Source organism: Perognathus longimembris, chromosome 1 (genome assembly GCF_023159225.1).
Source record: "Perognathus longimembris pacificus isolate PPM17 chromosome 1, ASM2315922v1, whole genome shotgun sequence".
Lineage (NCBI taxonomy): Eukaryota > Metazoa > Chordata > Mammalia > Rodentia > Heteromyidae > Perognathus > Perognathus longimembris.
This window is the reverse complement of record NC_063161.1, coordinates 155883037-155899972: the sequence shown is the minus strand read 5'-3', so window position 1 is coordinate 155899972 and position 16936 is coordinate 155883037. Positions and strand designations below refer to the sequence as shown.

The 16936-nt window shown below is 46.5% G+C and overlaps 1 protein-coding gene across 3 annotated transcripts in view; it reads right to left on the bottom strand.

Annotated features, from left to right (window-relative positions):
* Window positions 1-16936, bottom strand: part of Garnl3 (GTPase activating Rap/RanGAP domain like 3) — a 125772-nt gene that overhangs the window by 58914 nt on the left and 49922 nt on the right. For all 3 annotated transcript variants that reach the window (XM_048343224.1, XM_048343235.1, XM_048343243.1), the window contains 3 exons: window positions 15811-15885; window positions 3193-3292; window positions 1470-1588 (listed from right to left, as the gene is read on the bottom strand). In XM_048343224.1, the coding sequence (XP_048199181.1) occupies window positions 1470-1588; window positions 3193-3292; window positions 15811-15885 (294 nt within the window). The remainder of the gene's footprint in view (window positions 1-1469; window positions 1589-3192; window positions 3293-15810; window positions 15886-16936) is intronic.

Below are 16936 nucleotides of genomic sequence, written 5' to 3'. Positions count from 1 at the left end.
AGAGGCCCTGGAGGCAGCCACAGCCACCTCTCACTAGGGGAGTACCGGAGAGAGCTAAGCTGCCACTGAGAAACCTGGCACGTGGTCCCCACCAGGGTCTCCTATGCCTGTGCCACGGGCTCTGCCTCTGGTACAGCTGTTCCCACGGCCCCATCACAGGCTGGTGGACCTGGTTACAGTGGCACAGGGAGGGAGGAAGTAATTTGCTAATACGTGTTCATATCCAATAGATTTTTTTTTACCCCAAACCTGCTTTAAAAAAAGAAAACGACACTGAAACACGCCATGGGAGTTTATGTAAGTAGAGAGGCAGCATAGCTCAGAGGGTAAGCCGAACTCTGGTGTCATTTATTACTTTGCTTTGCTAGATGGTGGGTAAACTGAGGACACAGCAGGCATGTTCCCAACTTCCATGAGTATGCCCTTGAGTGTGAGATATGAGTCAGAGATTTGCCAATAGAATTAATTATGTACAGTGGTGACCACCCTGGGCTCCGCCTGGTCTGCCCCCCTACTAGCTGTGGCCTTGGCCACGTCATTTAACCTCTCTGGCTGCAATGGTATCTACTAAGGTAATTGTTGAGAGGCCTTACTATAGCACCTGGCATGTAGTAAGTGCTCAATAAGTATTCGATTTTATTGTTACTAGTATTAGCTACTTTAAAATCACTATAAAAGTTTCTAACTATAGTTTGATGTGCAAATGGCTCTGGAGATTCTGCAATTTCTGAAGTTGCTACTTTATTTCTGTATGTGTATGCATACCTGCAGGTGTGTGTGTTTGTGCTTTCCAGAATACCATATTGTCTGTGAAAATTCTCCTCAAAGGAAAAAAACAAACTTAAAAATGAGTCAAAGATGAATTGTGAGAATTAGAAGGAGCTGAGGAAACAGGAGAAAAAGCAGCCATGATGAATACTCCGGAAGCAAACATCCTCAGTGTCTTCAGGTGAAAGGGCATGGCTTCCAGCCCAATGCTCCATGTAGGTGTTTGCAGCCCACTGTGCATTTGCCTTGTGCATTTGCCCGTTCATCTTCAATTGTTCTTCTAATCCAGACAACTGATGGAAAGGTGGGCATGAAACAAACCCCAGCAGCGTGGTGGATGCCACAATTGGCTGAGCACAGCACAGAGACAGGAACACTGCCCAGCACTTGCTCTGCTAGTTGAAAGTGGGCCAGCTCACTGCGTTCAGTGTCAGGTAAGGTTAATAACCTGAAACCGCTATAAAACAGACTTCTATCTTCCCAGAGGCCAAGACATGGAGAAATGAACCCACCCCATTAGTGGCTTATAGATCAAGAAGAAGTTCCTCCTAATGTCAGAGCTAGTGGTTCCATCTCAGACTACAATAATCCTGAAATAATCAAACTGCCAGACTCTCACAGAAAAAGGCTTTGCTGGGCCTTTGCTGCCAAATGACCTTTGGGGGTGGGGATGAGACTGCAAGTATAAGCCAGGTACTTACTGTTTTCCTCCAAAGAATTGCTCGGTATTGAGGGACACGCTGATTGTTCTGGTCAGAAAGAGTCACAGACAAGAAGAAGGGGCTCTTCTCTGCATCGTTCCCGATGTAATTTTGATGGACTGGAAGAGGAACAGGTTTGGAATAGTGAGAATATGACCTGACTGGCTTGGAGCCACGGTTAGTAGTGGACATAGCACAACCCTTCTAGCATGCTCAGGGATCGATAATAATCTCAAGATGGCGCAGGAGGAACCAGCTCACCATCCCTAATCCCGCCCTTTCCCTTGCCCAGTGGTTGGCTCAGCAATGATCATGTGACCCAACACTGTCCAATGAGACAGGAGGAGAACTCATAGAGGTGCTTCTGAACCTAGGTCCTCACTCTCATGATGGCCTCCCTCCATTGGACATGACACCTGGAATTGTTACAGCCATTTTGTAACCCTGAGGAGGACCAAGTTACCACAGTAAGGATGGCGAAGCAGAAGAGGGGGAAAGGGCCTGGATCTAGTGGAAAAAAAAAACAACCCTAGACCTCTGAATACCTCAGCTTGGGAGCCCACCTTCCCTGGGCTTTTGCGCTTCCCCTTCTTGTTTAAGCCAGTTTGAGTCAGGCTTTCTGTTATATGCAATTGGTGATGTCTGAACTCACAGCCCTATTTTTCTGCGAGACCACTGCTGTGTTGAGTACCATGTTGCACGCATTGGGGCGATGACAGCTTTCTTGTTGATTTTCTTCCTTATAAGTGCTTCTCTGTTCCCCTACCTTCTCATGTAAATTCTGCCTGGTCAAATACATGAACTTCTTAGAGTAAAGAGAAGACCTTTCTTAAACGAAATAACCTCATTTCATAGTTCAGGCATCCTATCTTCTACAAATGAATACATTAGCCCAATAAGCACTTGCTCTAACTCAATTTGAATCCCACAGTGTTGATGGTCCTTCCTCTCCAATATCTCATCACTAACCATCTTGTGAGTCCTTCACTCTAAAGGTACAGTGTTTACAAGCTAACAGAAATTGAGATCTTGGGTGTGCTGGCTATTGGCACATCTCATTGAAACGTCTGTTCAAACCTGCTAGGCAGGGACTAGGAATACCCCACTTTACAGATGGGGAAACTGAGTCTCAGTGAGGTAGGGTAACTGCAAAAGGTCCTGTGGTGAACTGCAGCAGAACCATGGTGCAAGCCTATTCTACAGGCTCCATGGGGGCAGAGAGCACGTGAGCCTTTGTGATGTGTCCTCACTGTTGCACACAGCCTGGCAGATGGCTTTGCACGGATGACTAAGTGTGCCAGAGCCTACAATTGAACGTCAGCAGTTCTACACCAGCCCTGGAGCTCAGGGTCCTGACTCTGGCCCCTGCTGTCTTCAACTAATGTCCAAAAGTCACCACAGGCAGAGAGCTTACTGTGCTCATTTCAAAGTTGTTTTACTCACCTAAATTTCTTCTAAAAGCACCCATTCAGATGGCTGAGTCCCCTTTAACTCCCCAGGGATAGGAGAAAAAAAATAAACTGGAGAAAATAAAACAACCAAAAAACAAAACAAAGCAAAGCCAAAAATCAAGGGTATGCTTAACGCTGACTCGGAGCTGCCCCTTTGGTCTCTAATGGTGCGCTGCTGAGCCTGAGCTGGGTGCTGTCCCACCAGGCCCCCCTGGTCAGCACTCGCTTCCCCCGAGCGGCCTTCGTCCCCACCACCATGATGGCACGATTACCTTGTCCTAAGAAATACTTGAAATACCATCTGGTGTGGTACTCTGGGTTCTCTAAGTGCACGTCCGTTCTTCGCCAAGTGCCTGGCAGAGTGATGGCATTCTGTAATGGAAGAGTGCTGCCATTAGGAGACTTAGTTAGAAAAGAAGCCAGAAGCTGGCAAGGAACCTAAAAACACCATTGTTCAAAGTACACACAGAGCGGCTGTGACCACGTGTCCTCCTTAGAAAACGCTCAGTACACACTCACATCTCAGAAGCATCGTGGAGGTCTGCGAGTGCAGGGGAAAGGACCGAGTGACCCGGTGAGGTCTAACCCGAGCACACGGCACCTCCCCTTTTCTGGTCCCAGGGCTTCACAATGTTTGGGAGCTCATGTCCCCGAGAATGTCAACATTTGCTACTTCACCATAGGCACATTTTACTCAAGTCCACATGCTTTGTACAACTTCATCAACATGTGTAACAAATATCCAACTGGAGGCTGGGAATATGGCCTAGTGGTAGAGTGCTTGAGTGCTTGCCTTGTATCCATGAAGCCCTGGGTTCGATTCCTCAGCAACACATACAGAAAAAGCCGGAAGTGGCCCTGTGGCTCAAGTGGTAGAGTGCTAGCCCTGAGCAAAAAGAAGCCAGGCCTAGTGCTCAGGCCCTGAGTTCAAGCCCCAGGACTGGCAAAAAGAAAAAAAAAATTATCCAATTGATGTGGGATATGTGCTTCGATATACGGAATAACTAAAATCCAAAGATAATCATTATTAATGCTTTGCTATAGTTTTTTATTATGCATATACCTATGTATTTTTTCTTGCCAAAAGGGAACCATACTGCATACATGGTTTTGGAACTTGTTTTTTCACTTAGTGTATTTTCTCATGTCAATCAACACACTTGCACAATGGCAATCTTAACAGGGTCTTACTAGGTAGCCCAGGCTGGCTTTGAGCACTCAAACTTCTTGTCTTGGCCTCCCATGAGCTGGAACTATAAGTAGGCAACACCATGCTCATGTGGTGTTGTTCTATATAATTATACAGATGTAGTAGAACTCTTTAAAGGATTGTAGATTGTTATGAAGTTGTGAAGAGCATCTCATTCCATTTTTTGCACACTGATGAGTCCATCTCTAGGGTAGACTATTAGATGTTGAATTGCATTGCCAAAGGACATCGATGATCTACATAGTGCCAGACTGACATCTAGGAGGACTGGCACAAAGTCACAGTTCCTCAGTGGTGGCTGACATGCCATTTCCCTAATGCCTAGGCATTGTCTCTGCATAGTGTAAAGCAAAAATGTCATCTGCGTTGCGTGTATTTGTGTGTCTGTATTCTAGTTGGACTGACATTTCCTTCATATTGCTATTACCCATTTACTGTTCTCCTTTTGTGCATTATCTATGTGTGTCAGATTCCCCATCCCTGTAAGGCCTGTTTTCTTAATTATTTATTGATAAAATCCTTAAAATACATGGCACATACTTTCTTCTAATTGGATTTTCCTTTTTCTTTTGGTTTACAGTGGTTTGGGCCATTGGTATGTTTGAATTTTTTTTTCTTATGGTCCCTATCTTTAGTACCATGTTATTAAATCCTTTTCCATATCACTATCACTAGAAATATTTACCTTTGTATTCCAGATGTCATGAGATTTCATTTGTCTGTTTCTTTCTGTAATCTGTCTGGTGTTTATTTTATGTGTGCTATGAAGTATAGATCCATTTTCCCCTGGGAGTTTATCAACAGACCACGCTGTAATTGTGGAGTACTGTCATTTCCAGCCTTTGCGAGGCATCAAATACCTTTACAGCCTGGGCTGAGACTGTGTGAGCCGTTGTCTCTACGAATATCTGCATGGTGCTCTCTCGGAGATCCCTGGCCATCTACAAGGAGCCCCATAAAGACCACACCCAGGGAGGGCAGGCACTTTCTGACCAACGTGCTGCTGATCTAGTATACAATTGTAATGGGTTTTGTGATCATATTGAAGAATTTTTGTCTGATTCTGAATTTACAAGGAGACTTCTCAGGAATGAATATTAAGCGTTATCAAAAGCCCCACCCCCACTTGTTTTTCAGGGAGAGGTAAGTCTTGAGAAAACAGGTTAAATGAAGGAAGGACACAGTGGTGATGTCATGCAGGACACAGAGCAACCGCTCTTCCCACCCTGAATGGCTCTTGGGTTTCGGCAATCCCTCTCCTAGGTGAGGGTGCGCTGAGTTGCTAATGAGGCGGGCTTCTTCTCTGTGCATTTCTGTCTTGCTTTCAGGCTTGTGTTGGCTTATGAAGGAAATGAGGTGCTTTTTGTCTTTGCCATCGTCCAGAAACACTGACATTATTGAGCGCTCTAAATGCCAAGTATCAGGCAAAGCACTTTACATGCATTATCTCCAGCACCACCACCAACTTCATGAGATTCTATTTTAACTCCCTTCTTCCGGTGAGGAGATGGAGACTGAGGGAGTCTAAGTGTGTCGCGGAGGATGCAAAGGTAACTGGCAGCAGAGCTAGAACTGAAGCCACTTCTCATTTCAGAGGTGCTTTCTTTTCTTTTTTAATCTTAGCCATTACATCATCTTTTGTGCCCTTTTTTATGGTCTGCCTTTTTAACCTGTTGGGAGCAAAACTGTGGGTTAAAGTGTTTTGTTTTTTTTTTTCCCTACATCATTGTGCTGTTTGAGGGTTTTCTTTATTTATTTAAACATAGCTATTTCTACACATATGTGTGTACATACATTTTTCTTTAGAAATAATTTTAAGTGAGCACAAAAGCTGCAAGATGAGGAGAAAGCATCCCACATGAGGTTCCCCTACTGGTAACGTTTTAGCACAATGGCTCATTTGGTCACTCTCTTGCAAGGGTTCGTTCTGTCTCTGACAGACTAGACAGACAGACAGACAGAACAGACTCTCTCTCTCTTTCTCTGTCTCTCTGTCTCTCTGTCTCTCTGTCTCTCTCTCTCTCTCTCTCTCTCTCTCTCTCACACACACACACACACACACACTTTTTGTTTTCCTGGACCATTCAAGGTATGTTCTTACCTATCCACAATGCAGCTTTATCATCGTCTGTAGCTTGAACATCCACACGATAATTTCTTATCTGTATTCCAAGCTAACCAGCTGATCAGCCATGTCACATAAAGCATTTCACCCTGTCAGTACATGATCATTTGTCATCATGCCTCCTCAGGGTCCTTTCACCAGCGCCATTTCCGCCATTTCCAGACACTGCTTTTTCTGAGATGGACAGTTGAGTTTATTTTGGTTTTGGTGGCATTGGGGTTTGAACTCAGGGCTTTGCACTTGATAGGCAGGCCCTCTACCGCTCGAGCCACAGGAAGGGACAGTGCTGCGCTCTTCAGAATTGTCCTTGTTGTTCACTGGGGATCTGGCTCGAGTGGTAGAGGGCCTGCCTATCAAGTGCATGAGATTTGGGTCTGTACACCTGGACGGAATGACATGCAGGTGAAGGTTGTCCTGCGCTTCTAAAGATAAACACACTCCAGATATCCGTCAGTTCCCCATTGGTCAGTTCTGATTGCCTAGTGGAGATGTCCCGGCTTCATGCTCTCCTACTGGGATGACTCAAGAGGATTTCATTCCTACTGGGATTTCCCCAGGACTCATGTCAATGGCCACCCATTGTCTAACCATGACCCTGGCAGGATTTCTGGTCCACAGATCTTTTCATTATGCCTCTAGGCAGGGTGTAGCCCACCAGCCAGCATCAGGCACCAGCTGACCACACAAAGGGGAGCCTAGCTCAGGACGCTGGCCTGACTACTTTACTTTGTAATCTTGGATATTTTATTTTATGCTTTTAAAAATATTGCTGTGGGCCAGGAGCAGTGCTTTATGACTGTAATCCCAGCAACGCCAGAAGTAGAGATTGGGAAGATTATAGTTCGTGAAGTCAGCCAAGGCAAAAAAGGAACAAGACCCCATATCAGTCATTAACTTGTGCATGGTGGTATAGGGCCTGTCATCTCAGTTAGGTGGGAGGCCATAGGTAGGAGGATCAAAATAGGAGTCTTCTCTGGGCAAAAGCACTAGATTCTACCTGAAAAATAACTAAAGAAAAGCAGGACTGGGGCAAGTGGCTCAGGTAGAGGGCTGAGCATGGCAAGGTGGGGGTGGGGGGTGGATCCAGGGAGGGGCACGGCGCAGCCAGCCTGGTGGAGGGAAGGACTCTGGGCAGTGGCACGGCTCACCTATCCATCCAGCACAAACTGTTAATCATGAGGTCTTTTCTTTTTCAGTATTAAAAAGATATCGATTTAACTTTCACCCACACGGAATACTTAACTGAAATAGAGGAAAAAACCCAACACTCTAAAAGTTGTGAGTCTCACAGAGCAAGAACTTCCTGTCCCTCGTTAACAGCACACACACGATAAGGTGCAAAGACGATAGATAACACACACAGGAGCTGGCAAAGTAAGTGGAGACTAACCTCCCCACCCCCCAGGACCCCAGAAGGTAAACTGTGAAAATCAGCGCTGGCTTTCAACGGACGTAGCAGCAGAGGGCAGTGTGCAGCTCAATGAGTTTGTTCATGTCTCCACCCCTGCCACCACCTCCCGGGTCCACATGGAAAACATTTTCAGCACCACAGACAGCTCCCACATTCATTTCCCTGTTACTACCCCATTGCATGCCCAGAGCGAGCCAGGAGGCTGACTTCCATCACCAATATCTACCCCTCTTGCCTGCACTTGAACCTCACAGAAATGGAAACCACAGCAGGTATAGTCACGTGAGTCAGGATTTCTGTCATGTCAGGGACATCTGATACTCCATCAGCCTTGGGTCTGTTCTTTCTCATCACCACATGGCCCACAGGACAAATGCCATCACTCTGGTATTCATTCTCCTTTTGGTGGACATTGGAATTGAGTGTGACTTTTGTTGTTAAGAACAAAGCCAGGGCCAGTGGCTCACATCTGTAATCCCAGCCACTCGGGAGGCTGAGACCTGGAGGATTAAGGTTCAAAGCCAGTCCAGGCAGAAAAGGCTGTAAGATTCAAAGTAACCATTTTTGTCTGAATGTTTTCTCAAATACATTCAAGCACAGATCCACAGAGTGCAGACACTCGGGCAACAATCCTGTGGTGTCTACAGCCTCTTCCACAATCCTGTGGTACCACATTCTCTTCCATAATCTTGCAGTGTCTATAGTCTTCCAGAGCAAGTTCAGCATAGTGGATGCACTTAATTGATGTGGGAGGGGGGTGGCTGGTCCTGGAGCCTGAACTCTGTGCCTGGGCACTAGAATTATAGGTATGAGCCACTGGCACCTGGCCACTTAACTGATTTGAATTTAGTTCCTAGTAGAAGTTGCTAAGGTAACACTGGCAGAGGCGAGAGGGTATTTTTTTTTTAAAAGAAACTAAAAAAAAATTGAACTGTAAGTATAAACATAGTTATAAACTAGTTATAAAAAAAGCAAGTACATGAAAAACAAAGTCCTTATCTCTCTTCCATCCTCTCTGCCCACTCCCCATCTTTTCCCTTTTTAATAACCTAATGCTTCCAGATTGGCTTGGATCATCTCAGACTTCTGCTATGCATTTACAAGATGTGCTCCCATGTACACATGCTGCCACGCATTCAGCACACACACAACGACATACATACAACTCATTTTCATAAATGGCCGTGTCGTGTATGTATTACACTAGGTGTATCTATTTGACAGTGCTAGGATTGGACTTGAGGCTTTATACTAGCTAGGTAAGTGCTCCACCATTTAAGCCACATCTCCAGAGCCCTTTTTGCTATAGCTATTTTCCAGATAGAATCTTTTTTTTTTTTTTATCCTATACTGGCTTCAGACTATGATCCTCCTATTTATGCTTCCCACTGTAGCTGAAATGACAGGGGGATATATCACCATGGCCAGACTTTTCCGTTGAGATGGGGGTCTCACAAGCTTTTTTTTGCCTGGCTGACCTACCACTTTGATCTTTCTGATATCAGGTTCTACATATCTGGGATGACAGGCATGTACCTCCTAGCCCACCTACTGGTTAACATGGGGTCTCCTAAACCTTTTTCCCTGGCTTGCCTTGAACTGCTATCTTTCTGATTTCTCACAGGTTGCTAGGGTTGAAGGCATGAACTAGTGTTGCCCAAATAACTGTGCTTAATAACTGCACAGATTCCGTTTTAAACATTTACACTGACCATAGGTTTTAAGATTTGTAACAAGTAAAGAAGAGCAAAATCTGGAAAGTTCTGGTTCTCTGCTTTCTTTCCTGGCCTCTCACTGTCATTCTCCAGAAGTAAATACTGTTAAATTCTAGGTCCTGTTGTAAATTTTCTTGCATATGAACAAGTTTATGTATTTTGATTAAAAAATGGAAATAGGGGGCTGGGGATATAGCCTAGTGGCAAGAGTGCCTGCCTCGGATACACGAGGCCCTAGGTTTGATTCCCCAGCACCACATATACAGAAAATGGCCAGAAGCGGCGCTGTGGCTCAAGTGGCAGAGTGCTAGCCTTGAGCGGCAAGAAGCCAGGGACAGTGCTCAGGCCCTGAGTCCAAGGCCCAGGACTGGCCAAAAAAAAAAAAAAAAAAAAGGAAATAGGGTGGTAGTAAATTACCCTGCAATTCTCTTTTATGTTCTATGTTCAGTGCTGTAACTTAAATGTTCTTCTGGGGCGGTACATACACTTTTTTTTCAGTACTAAGTTAGGTTCTCTACCACTTGAGTCACTCTATCAGTTCCTCTTCGTGTGTGTGTGTGTGTGTGTGTGTGTGTGTGTGTGTGTGTGTTGGTTATTTTGGATAGAGTCCTGCTTTATACCTTCCCCAGTGTGGACTTTGATCCCCCTATCTGTGTTTCTCCATGTCACTGGAATGACAGGCATGTTCTCCCACGCTCAGCCATTGGGCAAGATGGAGTCTTGTGAACTTATTTGTCTGGGCTGGACTTGAACTGTGATTCCCCCAATATCCACTTCCTAAGTAGCTATGATTACAGGCATGAGTCACTGCTCTCAGCCCCTCTTCATTCTCTCCAAGAGCTAGACTAAGCATTCCAGTGTGCAGAGGACCACAATTTATACAATCATTCCTCTGCTGATGGAAATTGAGGTTGTTTCCAGTTCTTTTTCCTATTTTAAATATTGCTGTAATACACAGGCAGCAGAACTGCTGACCAAATGGCATATAATATTTTTAGTTATTGCTAACTGCCCTCCCTAAAGACTGAACAAATTTCCTTATTCCTCAATGTGTATGAGGAAATCCTCCCCATGCTAACAGAGAGACCTGTAAAAGTTGGGGTATCGTTCCCTCTGCTCTGCCATGAAACACCCTGCTGGTGAGGGAGCCCCAGTGCCCCAGCGTGGAGAGGGGGGGAAGGGGCACACCCACTTGAATTAATAATCAGAGGGCAAGGTAAGCACAGCGAAGGAAGCAGAAAACTGTGCAGGGGACAGCATAGGAAGACAGTGCAGGGGACAGACTCAAGATGTCATACAAAAAACTCTTGATAATTAGCAATTAGGGGACCCATTAATGAGATCAGATTCCATGTGGACTATGAAAAATCCTCTGCTATTATGCAACTACAGGGTGGGGCGTGCCGAGTGCTAAAAAGAGAGACATGCCTCCCTCTTTACCCATTAGGAAACTGAGGCTCAGAGACGCTGAGTGGAAAGCTAGCAAGCAGAGCTGAGGTTTGAGCCGAGGTCTGTTTGACCCCAGGATCTCTGCTACATTAAAGATGTGACCTCATGTCAAAATGACAACCACTAGAAACAGCCTGGGACTGGGGAGGGGGCAAACAACCACCACCAGACACAGCTTTGTAAATGGAGACTGGGATCTCCAGCAAGGAGGGGGACAGGCCAGCTCCCCAGTGATGGCGAGTAGCATCTCAATTTGGAGGGTTCAGGGAATGTGAGGAGTGTGGCTCGATGGTAACGTTTGTCTAGTATGCATGAGCCCTGGGGTTTGACCCCCCCCCCAGCACCGTGAACAAGTTCATCACCTGGAAAAGCTACCTGTCCTGATTTGATCATCATATGAGATATATAAAATCAAAATTTCCATTGCACCCAATAAAGATGCATAATTATCATGTCTGCTAAAAATAAATAATTTTCCAATCAAAGCTCTGCCATGCTGTACACACTCAGGGAGTACCACTCAGTTTTTACAATAATTACTAAAACTGCAGACACCGGATGAAGGGGCAGTAGTGAGGGAGTATCTAAAGGAGGATTAAATGTGCGACTACTTGTAAATGTTTTAAAATAAAGTAGGAGACTCATCAGTGGTCTCACATGTGAGCAAGAACCAGTAATGAGGATACGACGGATGCTCGAAGGTTTGTCATCTGGCAGAGGGCTCCGCTTGACAGTAGGGGCCACAGGGAACAAAAATAAGAATTCTGAGTAGAAAAATATAATTAGGCAAGTTCTGTTCAGTGGAGAGAACATCCTAGCAATTAGAATCTGAAAAAGAGGATTTTCTTTCTTTTTCTTTTTGCTTAGGGGTTGTGGAATAACAGGAAATACATATTTGGTTTGGAACCCTGGTTCCTGGCATAGAGCACCTAAACAAGCCCTTCAGCATTTTCCAGGAGGGAAGGGTGACAGGAACCCCTTTTGTTCTAAGCAGGTGGCTCTCGGTGGCCTTGAGATGGGGACCGGTGGCTGGAAAGCCCAAACCTTGATGGGAAGCTTGGAGCCTAAGGTCTTAGCTTCCAAACGCCAGGGCTGGAGAACAAGCTGGTTGCTCATGCCTGTCGACACCTCCGAAGCCCCCTAAGCTAATGCCTGGGGCTCACGGAGCTCCCACTGGTGGACCCTCTGGTGAGGACACGGCAGCTGGGAGAGGGTCTGGAGCACCGCACCAGCCCCCAGCCCCTTACACTATTTACAATAAGCCAGCGATGGTAAGTGAAGTGCTTCCCTGAGTCCCGTGAGTCCTTCCAGGCAATGGTGGAGCTGCAGGAGGGGGCTGCTGGTGCAAGAGGGCAGTCCAATGCTTAGATGCACGTGAGCGGGTAAGTGGAGCAGGAGACAGCCCCCGCGTGCAGCTGGGATGCTGAGGTGCGCACTCAGCAGAAGAGGGAAGCGGCAGGAATGCCCTGGGATGCCTGGACACCCTGGTGCCGTGCGGAGCTGAGCCAGGGCCTATGCTCTGGCAAACACCAGTGGCTTTCACAGGAAGCCACAGCTCCAAGATTGCAGGGTCGCAAGCTGAGCAGTTAGTTGAAAGGCAGGGGGAGGAGCCGTGGCTCAACTGGTAGAGCACTACTAGCCAGTGAATGAAAGCAACAGGTACCAAGTTTGAGTTCTAGTCTTGGAATCATGCCCCCCTCTCCCCCCCAAAAAAGAACAGTTTAAAGGCAGCTGGCAAAAGCAAACTGAAACCCTCTATACCAAAAGGGTAGAGATTATTTGTAAAAATTAATGTTTAAGAGCAAACAGCATATAACTATGAATCCAAACACATTAAAAAAAATCCCAGTGAGCACAGAACTGGAAAAGGAAAGGCAGAAAGAAAGAGGGAGAGAGGGAGAAGGGGAAGAGGAGGGGAAGAGAAGAGAGAGGAGAGGGAGAGGTGGAGGGGAGAGGAAAAGAGGGAGGAGGATTGGGAGAGGGAGAAGAGAGAGCCACAGAGCCCCTCACAGACTGAAATGGGCATTCTCAGAGAATAAAAGGATTAGACAGACAATGCTGAAGGCAAACAAAAGAGCAAGCTGGAGTCACGCGAAGGGCTCAGCCGTGTCAGAAGTGAGCAGGCCACCTCCAGTGAGGCAGGCAGCGGTTTCTCACGGAAGCCTGGACATCACCAAATCTAACACATCTGTGCTTCAAAGGACACAGTCAAGAAAGGAAAAAGAAAATCCACAGGAAGGGAGAAAAATGTCTGAAAAATCAGATATCGCAAAAGAGTCTAACATCTAGACGATATAAAGGTCTTTGAAAAATTCTTTTTGGCAGTGCTAGAGTTTGAACTTCAGAGACTGTGCTTGTGAAGGACTCACAATTAAAACATGACAGGACAATTAGCTCAATAATGAAGTTGATTTGCAATTTGTTCATGAATCTGACAAAAAAAACAACAACTTTTTTTTTTGGTGCTGCTCCTGGGCTTGAACTCAGGGCCTGGGAGCTATCTCTTCAAAAACATTTTTTTCCTTTCTTTTTTTTTTTTGCCAGTCCTGGGCATTGGACTCAGGGCCTGAGCACTGTCCCTGGCTTCTTTTTGCTCAAGGCTAGCACTCTACTTCTTGAGCCACAGCGCCACTTGCAGCTTTTTCTGTTTATGTATGTTGAGGAATTGAACCCAGGGCTTCATGTAGGGGAGATAAACACTCTACCACTAGGCCACAATCCCAGCCCCTATCACTTAAGATTTTTTGCTCAAGGATAGCACTTTACCACTTGAGCTACAGCTTCATTTCTGGCTGTTAACTGGATATAACAGTCTTAACATACTTTCTTGCCCTGGCTGGCTTCATTGAACCTTGATCCTCAGATCTCAGCCCTTGGAGTAGCTAAGATTACAGGTCTGAGTCACTGGCACCTGGCTTGAAAATTTTAAACTGTTTAATTTTCCTGTTCCTCCTCCCTCTCCTCTTCCTCCTCCTCCTCTTCCCCTCCCCCTCTTCTTTTTTATTTTTCAAATTTTTATTATCAAACTGATGTACAGAGAGGTTACAGTTTCATACGTTAGGAATTGGATACATTTCTTGTACTGTTACCTTGTCCCTCATACCCCCCTCCCCCCTCCCCCTTCTCTCCCCCCCCAGGTGTTCAGTTCACTTACACCAAACAGTTTTGCAAGTATTGCTTTTGTAGTTGTTTGTCTTTTTTTACCCTGTGTCTCTCAATTTTGGTATTCCCTTTCAATTTCCTAGTTCCAATACCAGTATACACGGTTTCCAATATACTCAGATAAGGTTACAGAGATAGTGTAGGTACAACCACAGGAAGGTGATACAAGAACATCATCAATAATAGAAGCTACAGATACACATGGGACGTTGAAAGTAGTTACAACTGTGATATAACAATTGTCTCCATAACATGGAGTTCATTTCACTTAGCATCATCTTATGTGTTCATAAGGGTATTCTTTGATGGCACTGGGGATTAAAACACTTATGCTATGACCTTTTAATTTTAATTTTGTTTTTGAGAAAAGGTCTTGATAACTTTGCTTTGGCTTCAAACTCACAACCTTCCTGGTTCTGCCTCTTTAATCCCTGAGATGACAGCTGTGTGCCACCAGGTCCGGCTGTTGTATCAAATCTTCGGTTCTACTAGCTGCACTCACCCAGAGCAAACCAATGTCAAGTGCCTCTAGGCCTTTTATCAGGCTGGATAAAAGACCAGGAGCTTGTAACTAAGGACCATCACCATGAGCTGAAGCAAGGTGCTTCAGCTGAGAACTCAGGCTCAGTGGCTTTGGTAGAAATAGAATCTAAAACAGCATTTGATCCCAGTATCAATATTCTGAAGAGCACTGTGCACCAGGGCTGTCCGCAGGGATGGGTGGAATTAGCACCTTTCCACGAGGTTCCAGCAGCCAGTGCACAGCCCGAGGTATCAGACTCCAGAGCCGCTCCAACCACGACCCACTACAGTGAGTTCCAGCCCCAGCCACAACCTAAAACCCATCCTGGTGTGGGGCAGAGCCAGGTGGCAACCAGGCGAGCCATATTTTGCACCAAAGTGTAGGGTGACCGGGACCACGTGATGGCTCCCTTCCTGCGGTCCCAGGTCCCAGAGGAGGCCAGGGCTCTGCTTAGGTTGTGTGGGGTTAGATGATGTAGTATTAACCATCCAGGGCCAGGCTGAAGTTCTGCACCCTTGGTGGCAGCAGGCTGTCCCGCCACCCAGCAGCCTCAGAGCTTAGGTCTCCCAGGAAAGACAGCATGGTGGCTGTTGGCTTTCGGAGCCCTGGCTCGGCAGGGAGGGAGGTAGCCTGCTGGTGGGGGGCAGGAGAGAGACTGTCTCCTCTCAAGAACTAGGCTGCTATAAGCATCAGGGTGAGTGGGCCAGCGGGCAGCATGGTGGCAGAAACCTGGGGGCCTCACCCAGGTATGGCGAGTGGGCTAAGCTAAGGCCCAAGGGGAAGGTGAGTAATGGCTTTCCAAATCCTGTGGCCTTTCAAGTTAAATCCATTGGGCTAACCAAGAATTCGCTACTGGAAGTGGTCAGGAGAGTCATGATGGCAACGTGGCAGTGGTTACCACAGGGACAACGGTCATTAATCATATTCTCAGAATGAAGACCAAGTTTATGGTCATCTCCCCCCTGGAGCCAGGACCTGTTCGTATGGCAGTGCCCAGCTGAGCAGGCTGGCAAAGCAGAGCAGTTGGGACCCCAAAAGGTTCTGTGCTGCCAGAACAACCTTGTGTATTTAGCTGGTTCTACGGCAGATCTCTTAAAGCATTGCATCACCCGATTACTAGCACCTTCCATGCCAGTGTAATGACATTCCTCCTCCCACCTGCTTCAAGCAGAGCTCTGTTTACCCCTTCTAGAGCTCCATTTAGGCAAGCCATCTGGGGTCACAAGGGTCATAAACTGGTAGGTGCTACAGTCCTGGGCTTGGTGATGATCCAGGAACTGGGGGAGAGCTCTTACCTCATCAGAAGAGCCATTTTCCACTCTGAATCTTCCCGCCCTTTGGATGGCTCCATCCGCATCACTGGAAATAAGCTAGGGAGAGAAGAGTGCTCGGTTAGGTAGCTGGGCCACCATTATGCAACGCCCTTTCTGTCTGCTCCTGTAAGTAGCTAAATTGACCAACACCAGCTGGTGCCTGCTCCCTACCCCCTACCCTGAAGCTGAGTCTTTTTTAGCTCTCTCAGCTAATAAAGCTCTCAAAGCTCTCCTTGGACAGTGGCCCCAGGGCCTTAGCTGTCCAGGAAGAAGGCCTGCCCAGCCTGCATGAGCAGGAAACACTAATATGGAATCCAAATCAGAAGGTTTTCCACTACTGAAAAACAATAGAGACGCTCTCTGGAAAAACGATCTTGAGACAAACAGCAGCTCATGGATGGCCAAAGCCATGTCTCAAGTCCATTAGCCTCCTGGGGAAAGCCTGGGCGCACGAACTCAAGCCAGCACCAGAGAGAGCCCTGTGCTTCATCCAATTTTAAACAGTTTCTAAAAGCCCCCCCCCCAAATGTTTCCACGGCAGGCAGTCTGGGTGTTGGCAAGGCAACACTGGCAAATGACTCCATGCTAGAAAGAGGGGAGTGGAAGGGAATGGAAGGGACCCCACTTCTGAAGTTTCTCCCAAGCAACTTGTAGACATGGCCTATTTTTAAAAGAACTTTTAAAATCGATACCCACAAGTTACAGCAAAGATCTGCCAGCTATTTCCACACCCCAGACTCATGGGAATGAACTTGGCCAGGGGTTGCTTCCCGCCACTTGAACTCCAGGAAATCCTCATACTTGGCCAGCTTAGAGCTATGCTGTGTCAGTCCCTTTGTGGTGATTTCAGGAGGATCCTCTGTTAGACTCCATTGTTAAAGGTACTTTTTGTGCATACCAGTCCTAGGACTTGAACTCAGGGCCTGGACACTTTCCCTGAGCTTTTTTTTTCTCAAGGCTGACACTCTTCCACTTGAGCCACAGATCCACTTCCAACTTTTTGGTAGTTAATTTGAGCTAAGTCTCATGAACTTTCCTTCTCTAGCTGGCTTTGAACCACGAACCTCAGATCTCAGCCTCTTGGGGAGCTACGGTTACAGGTGTGAGC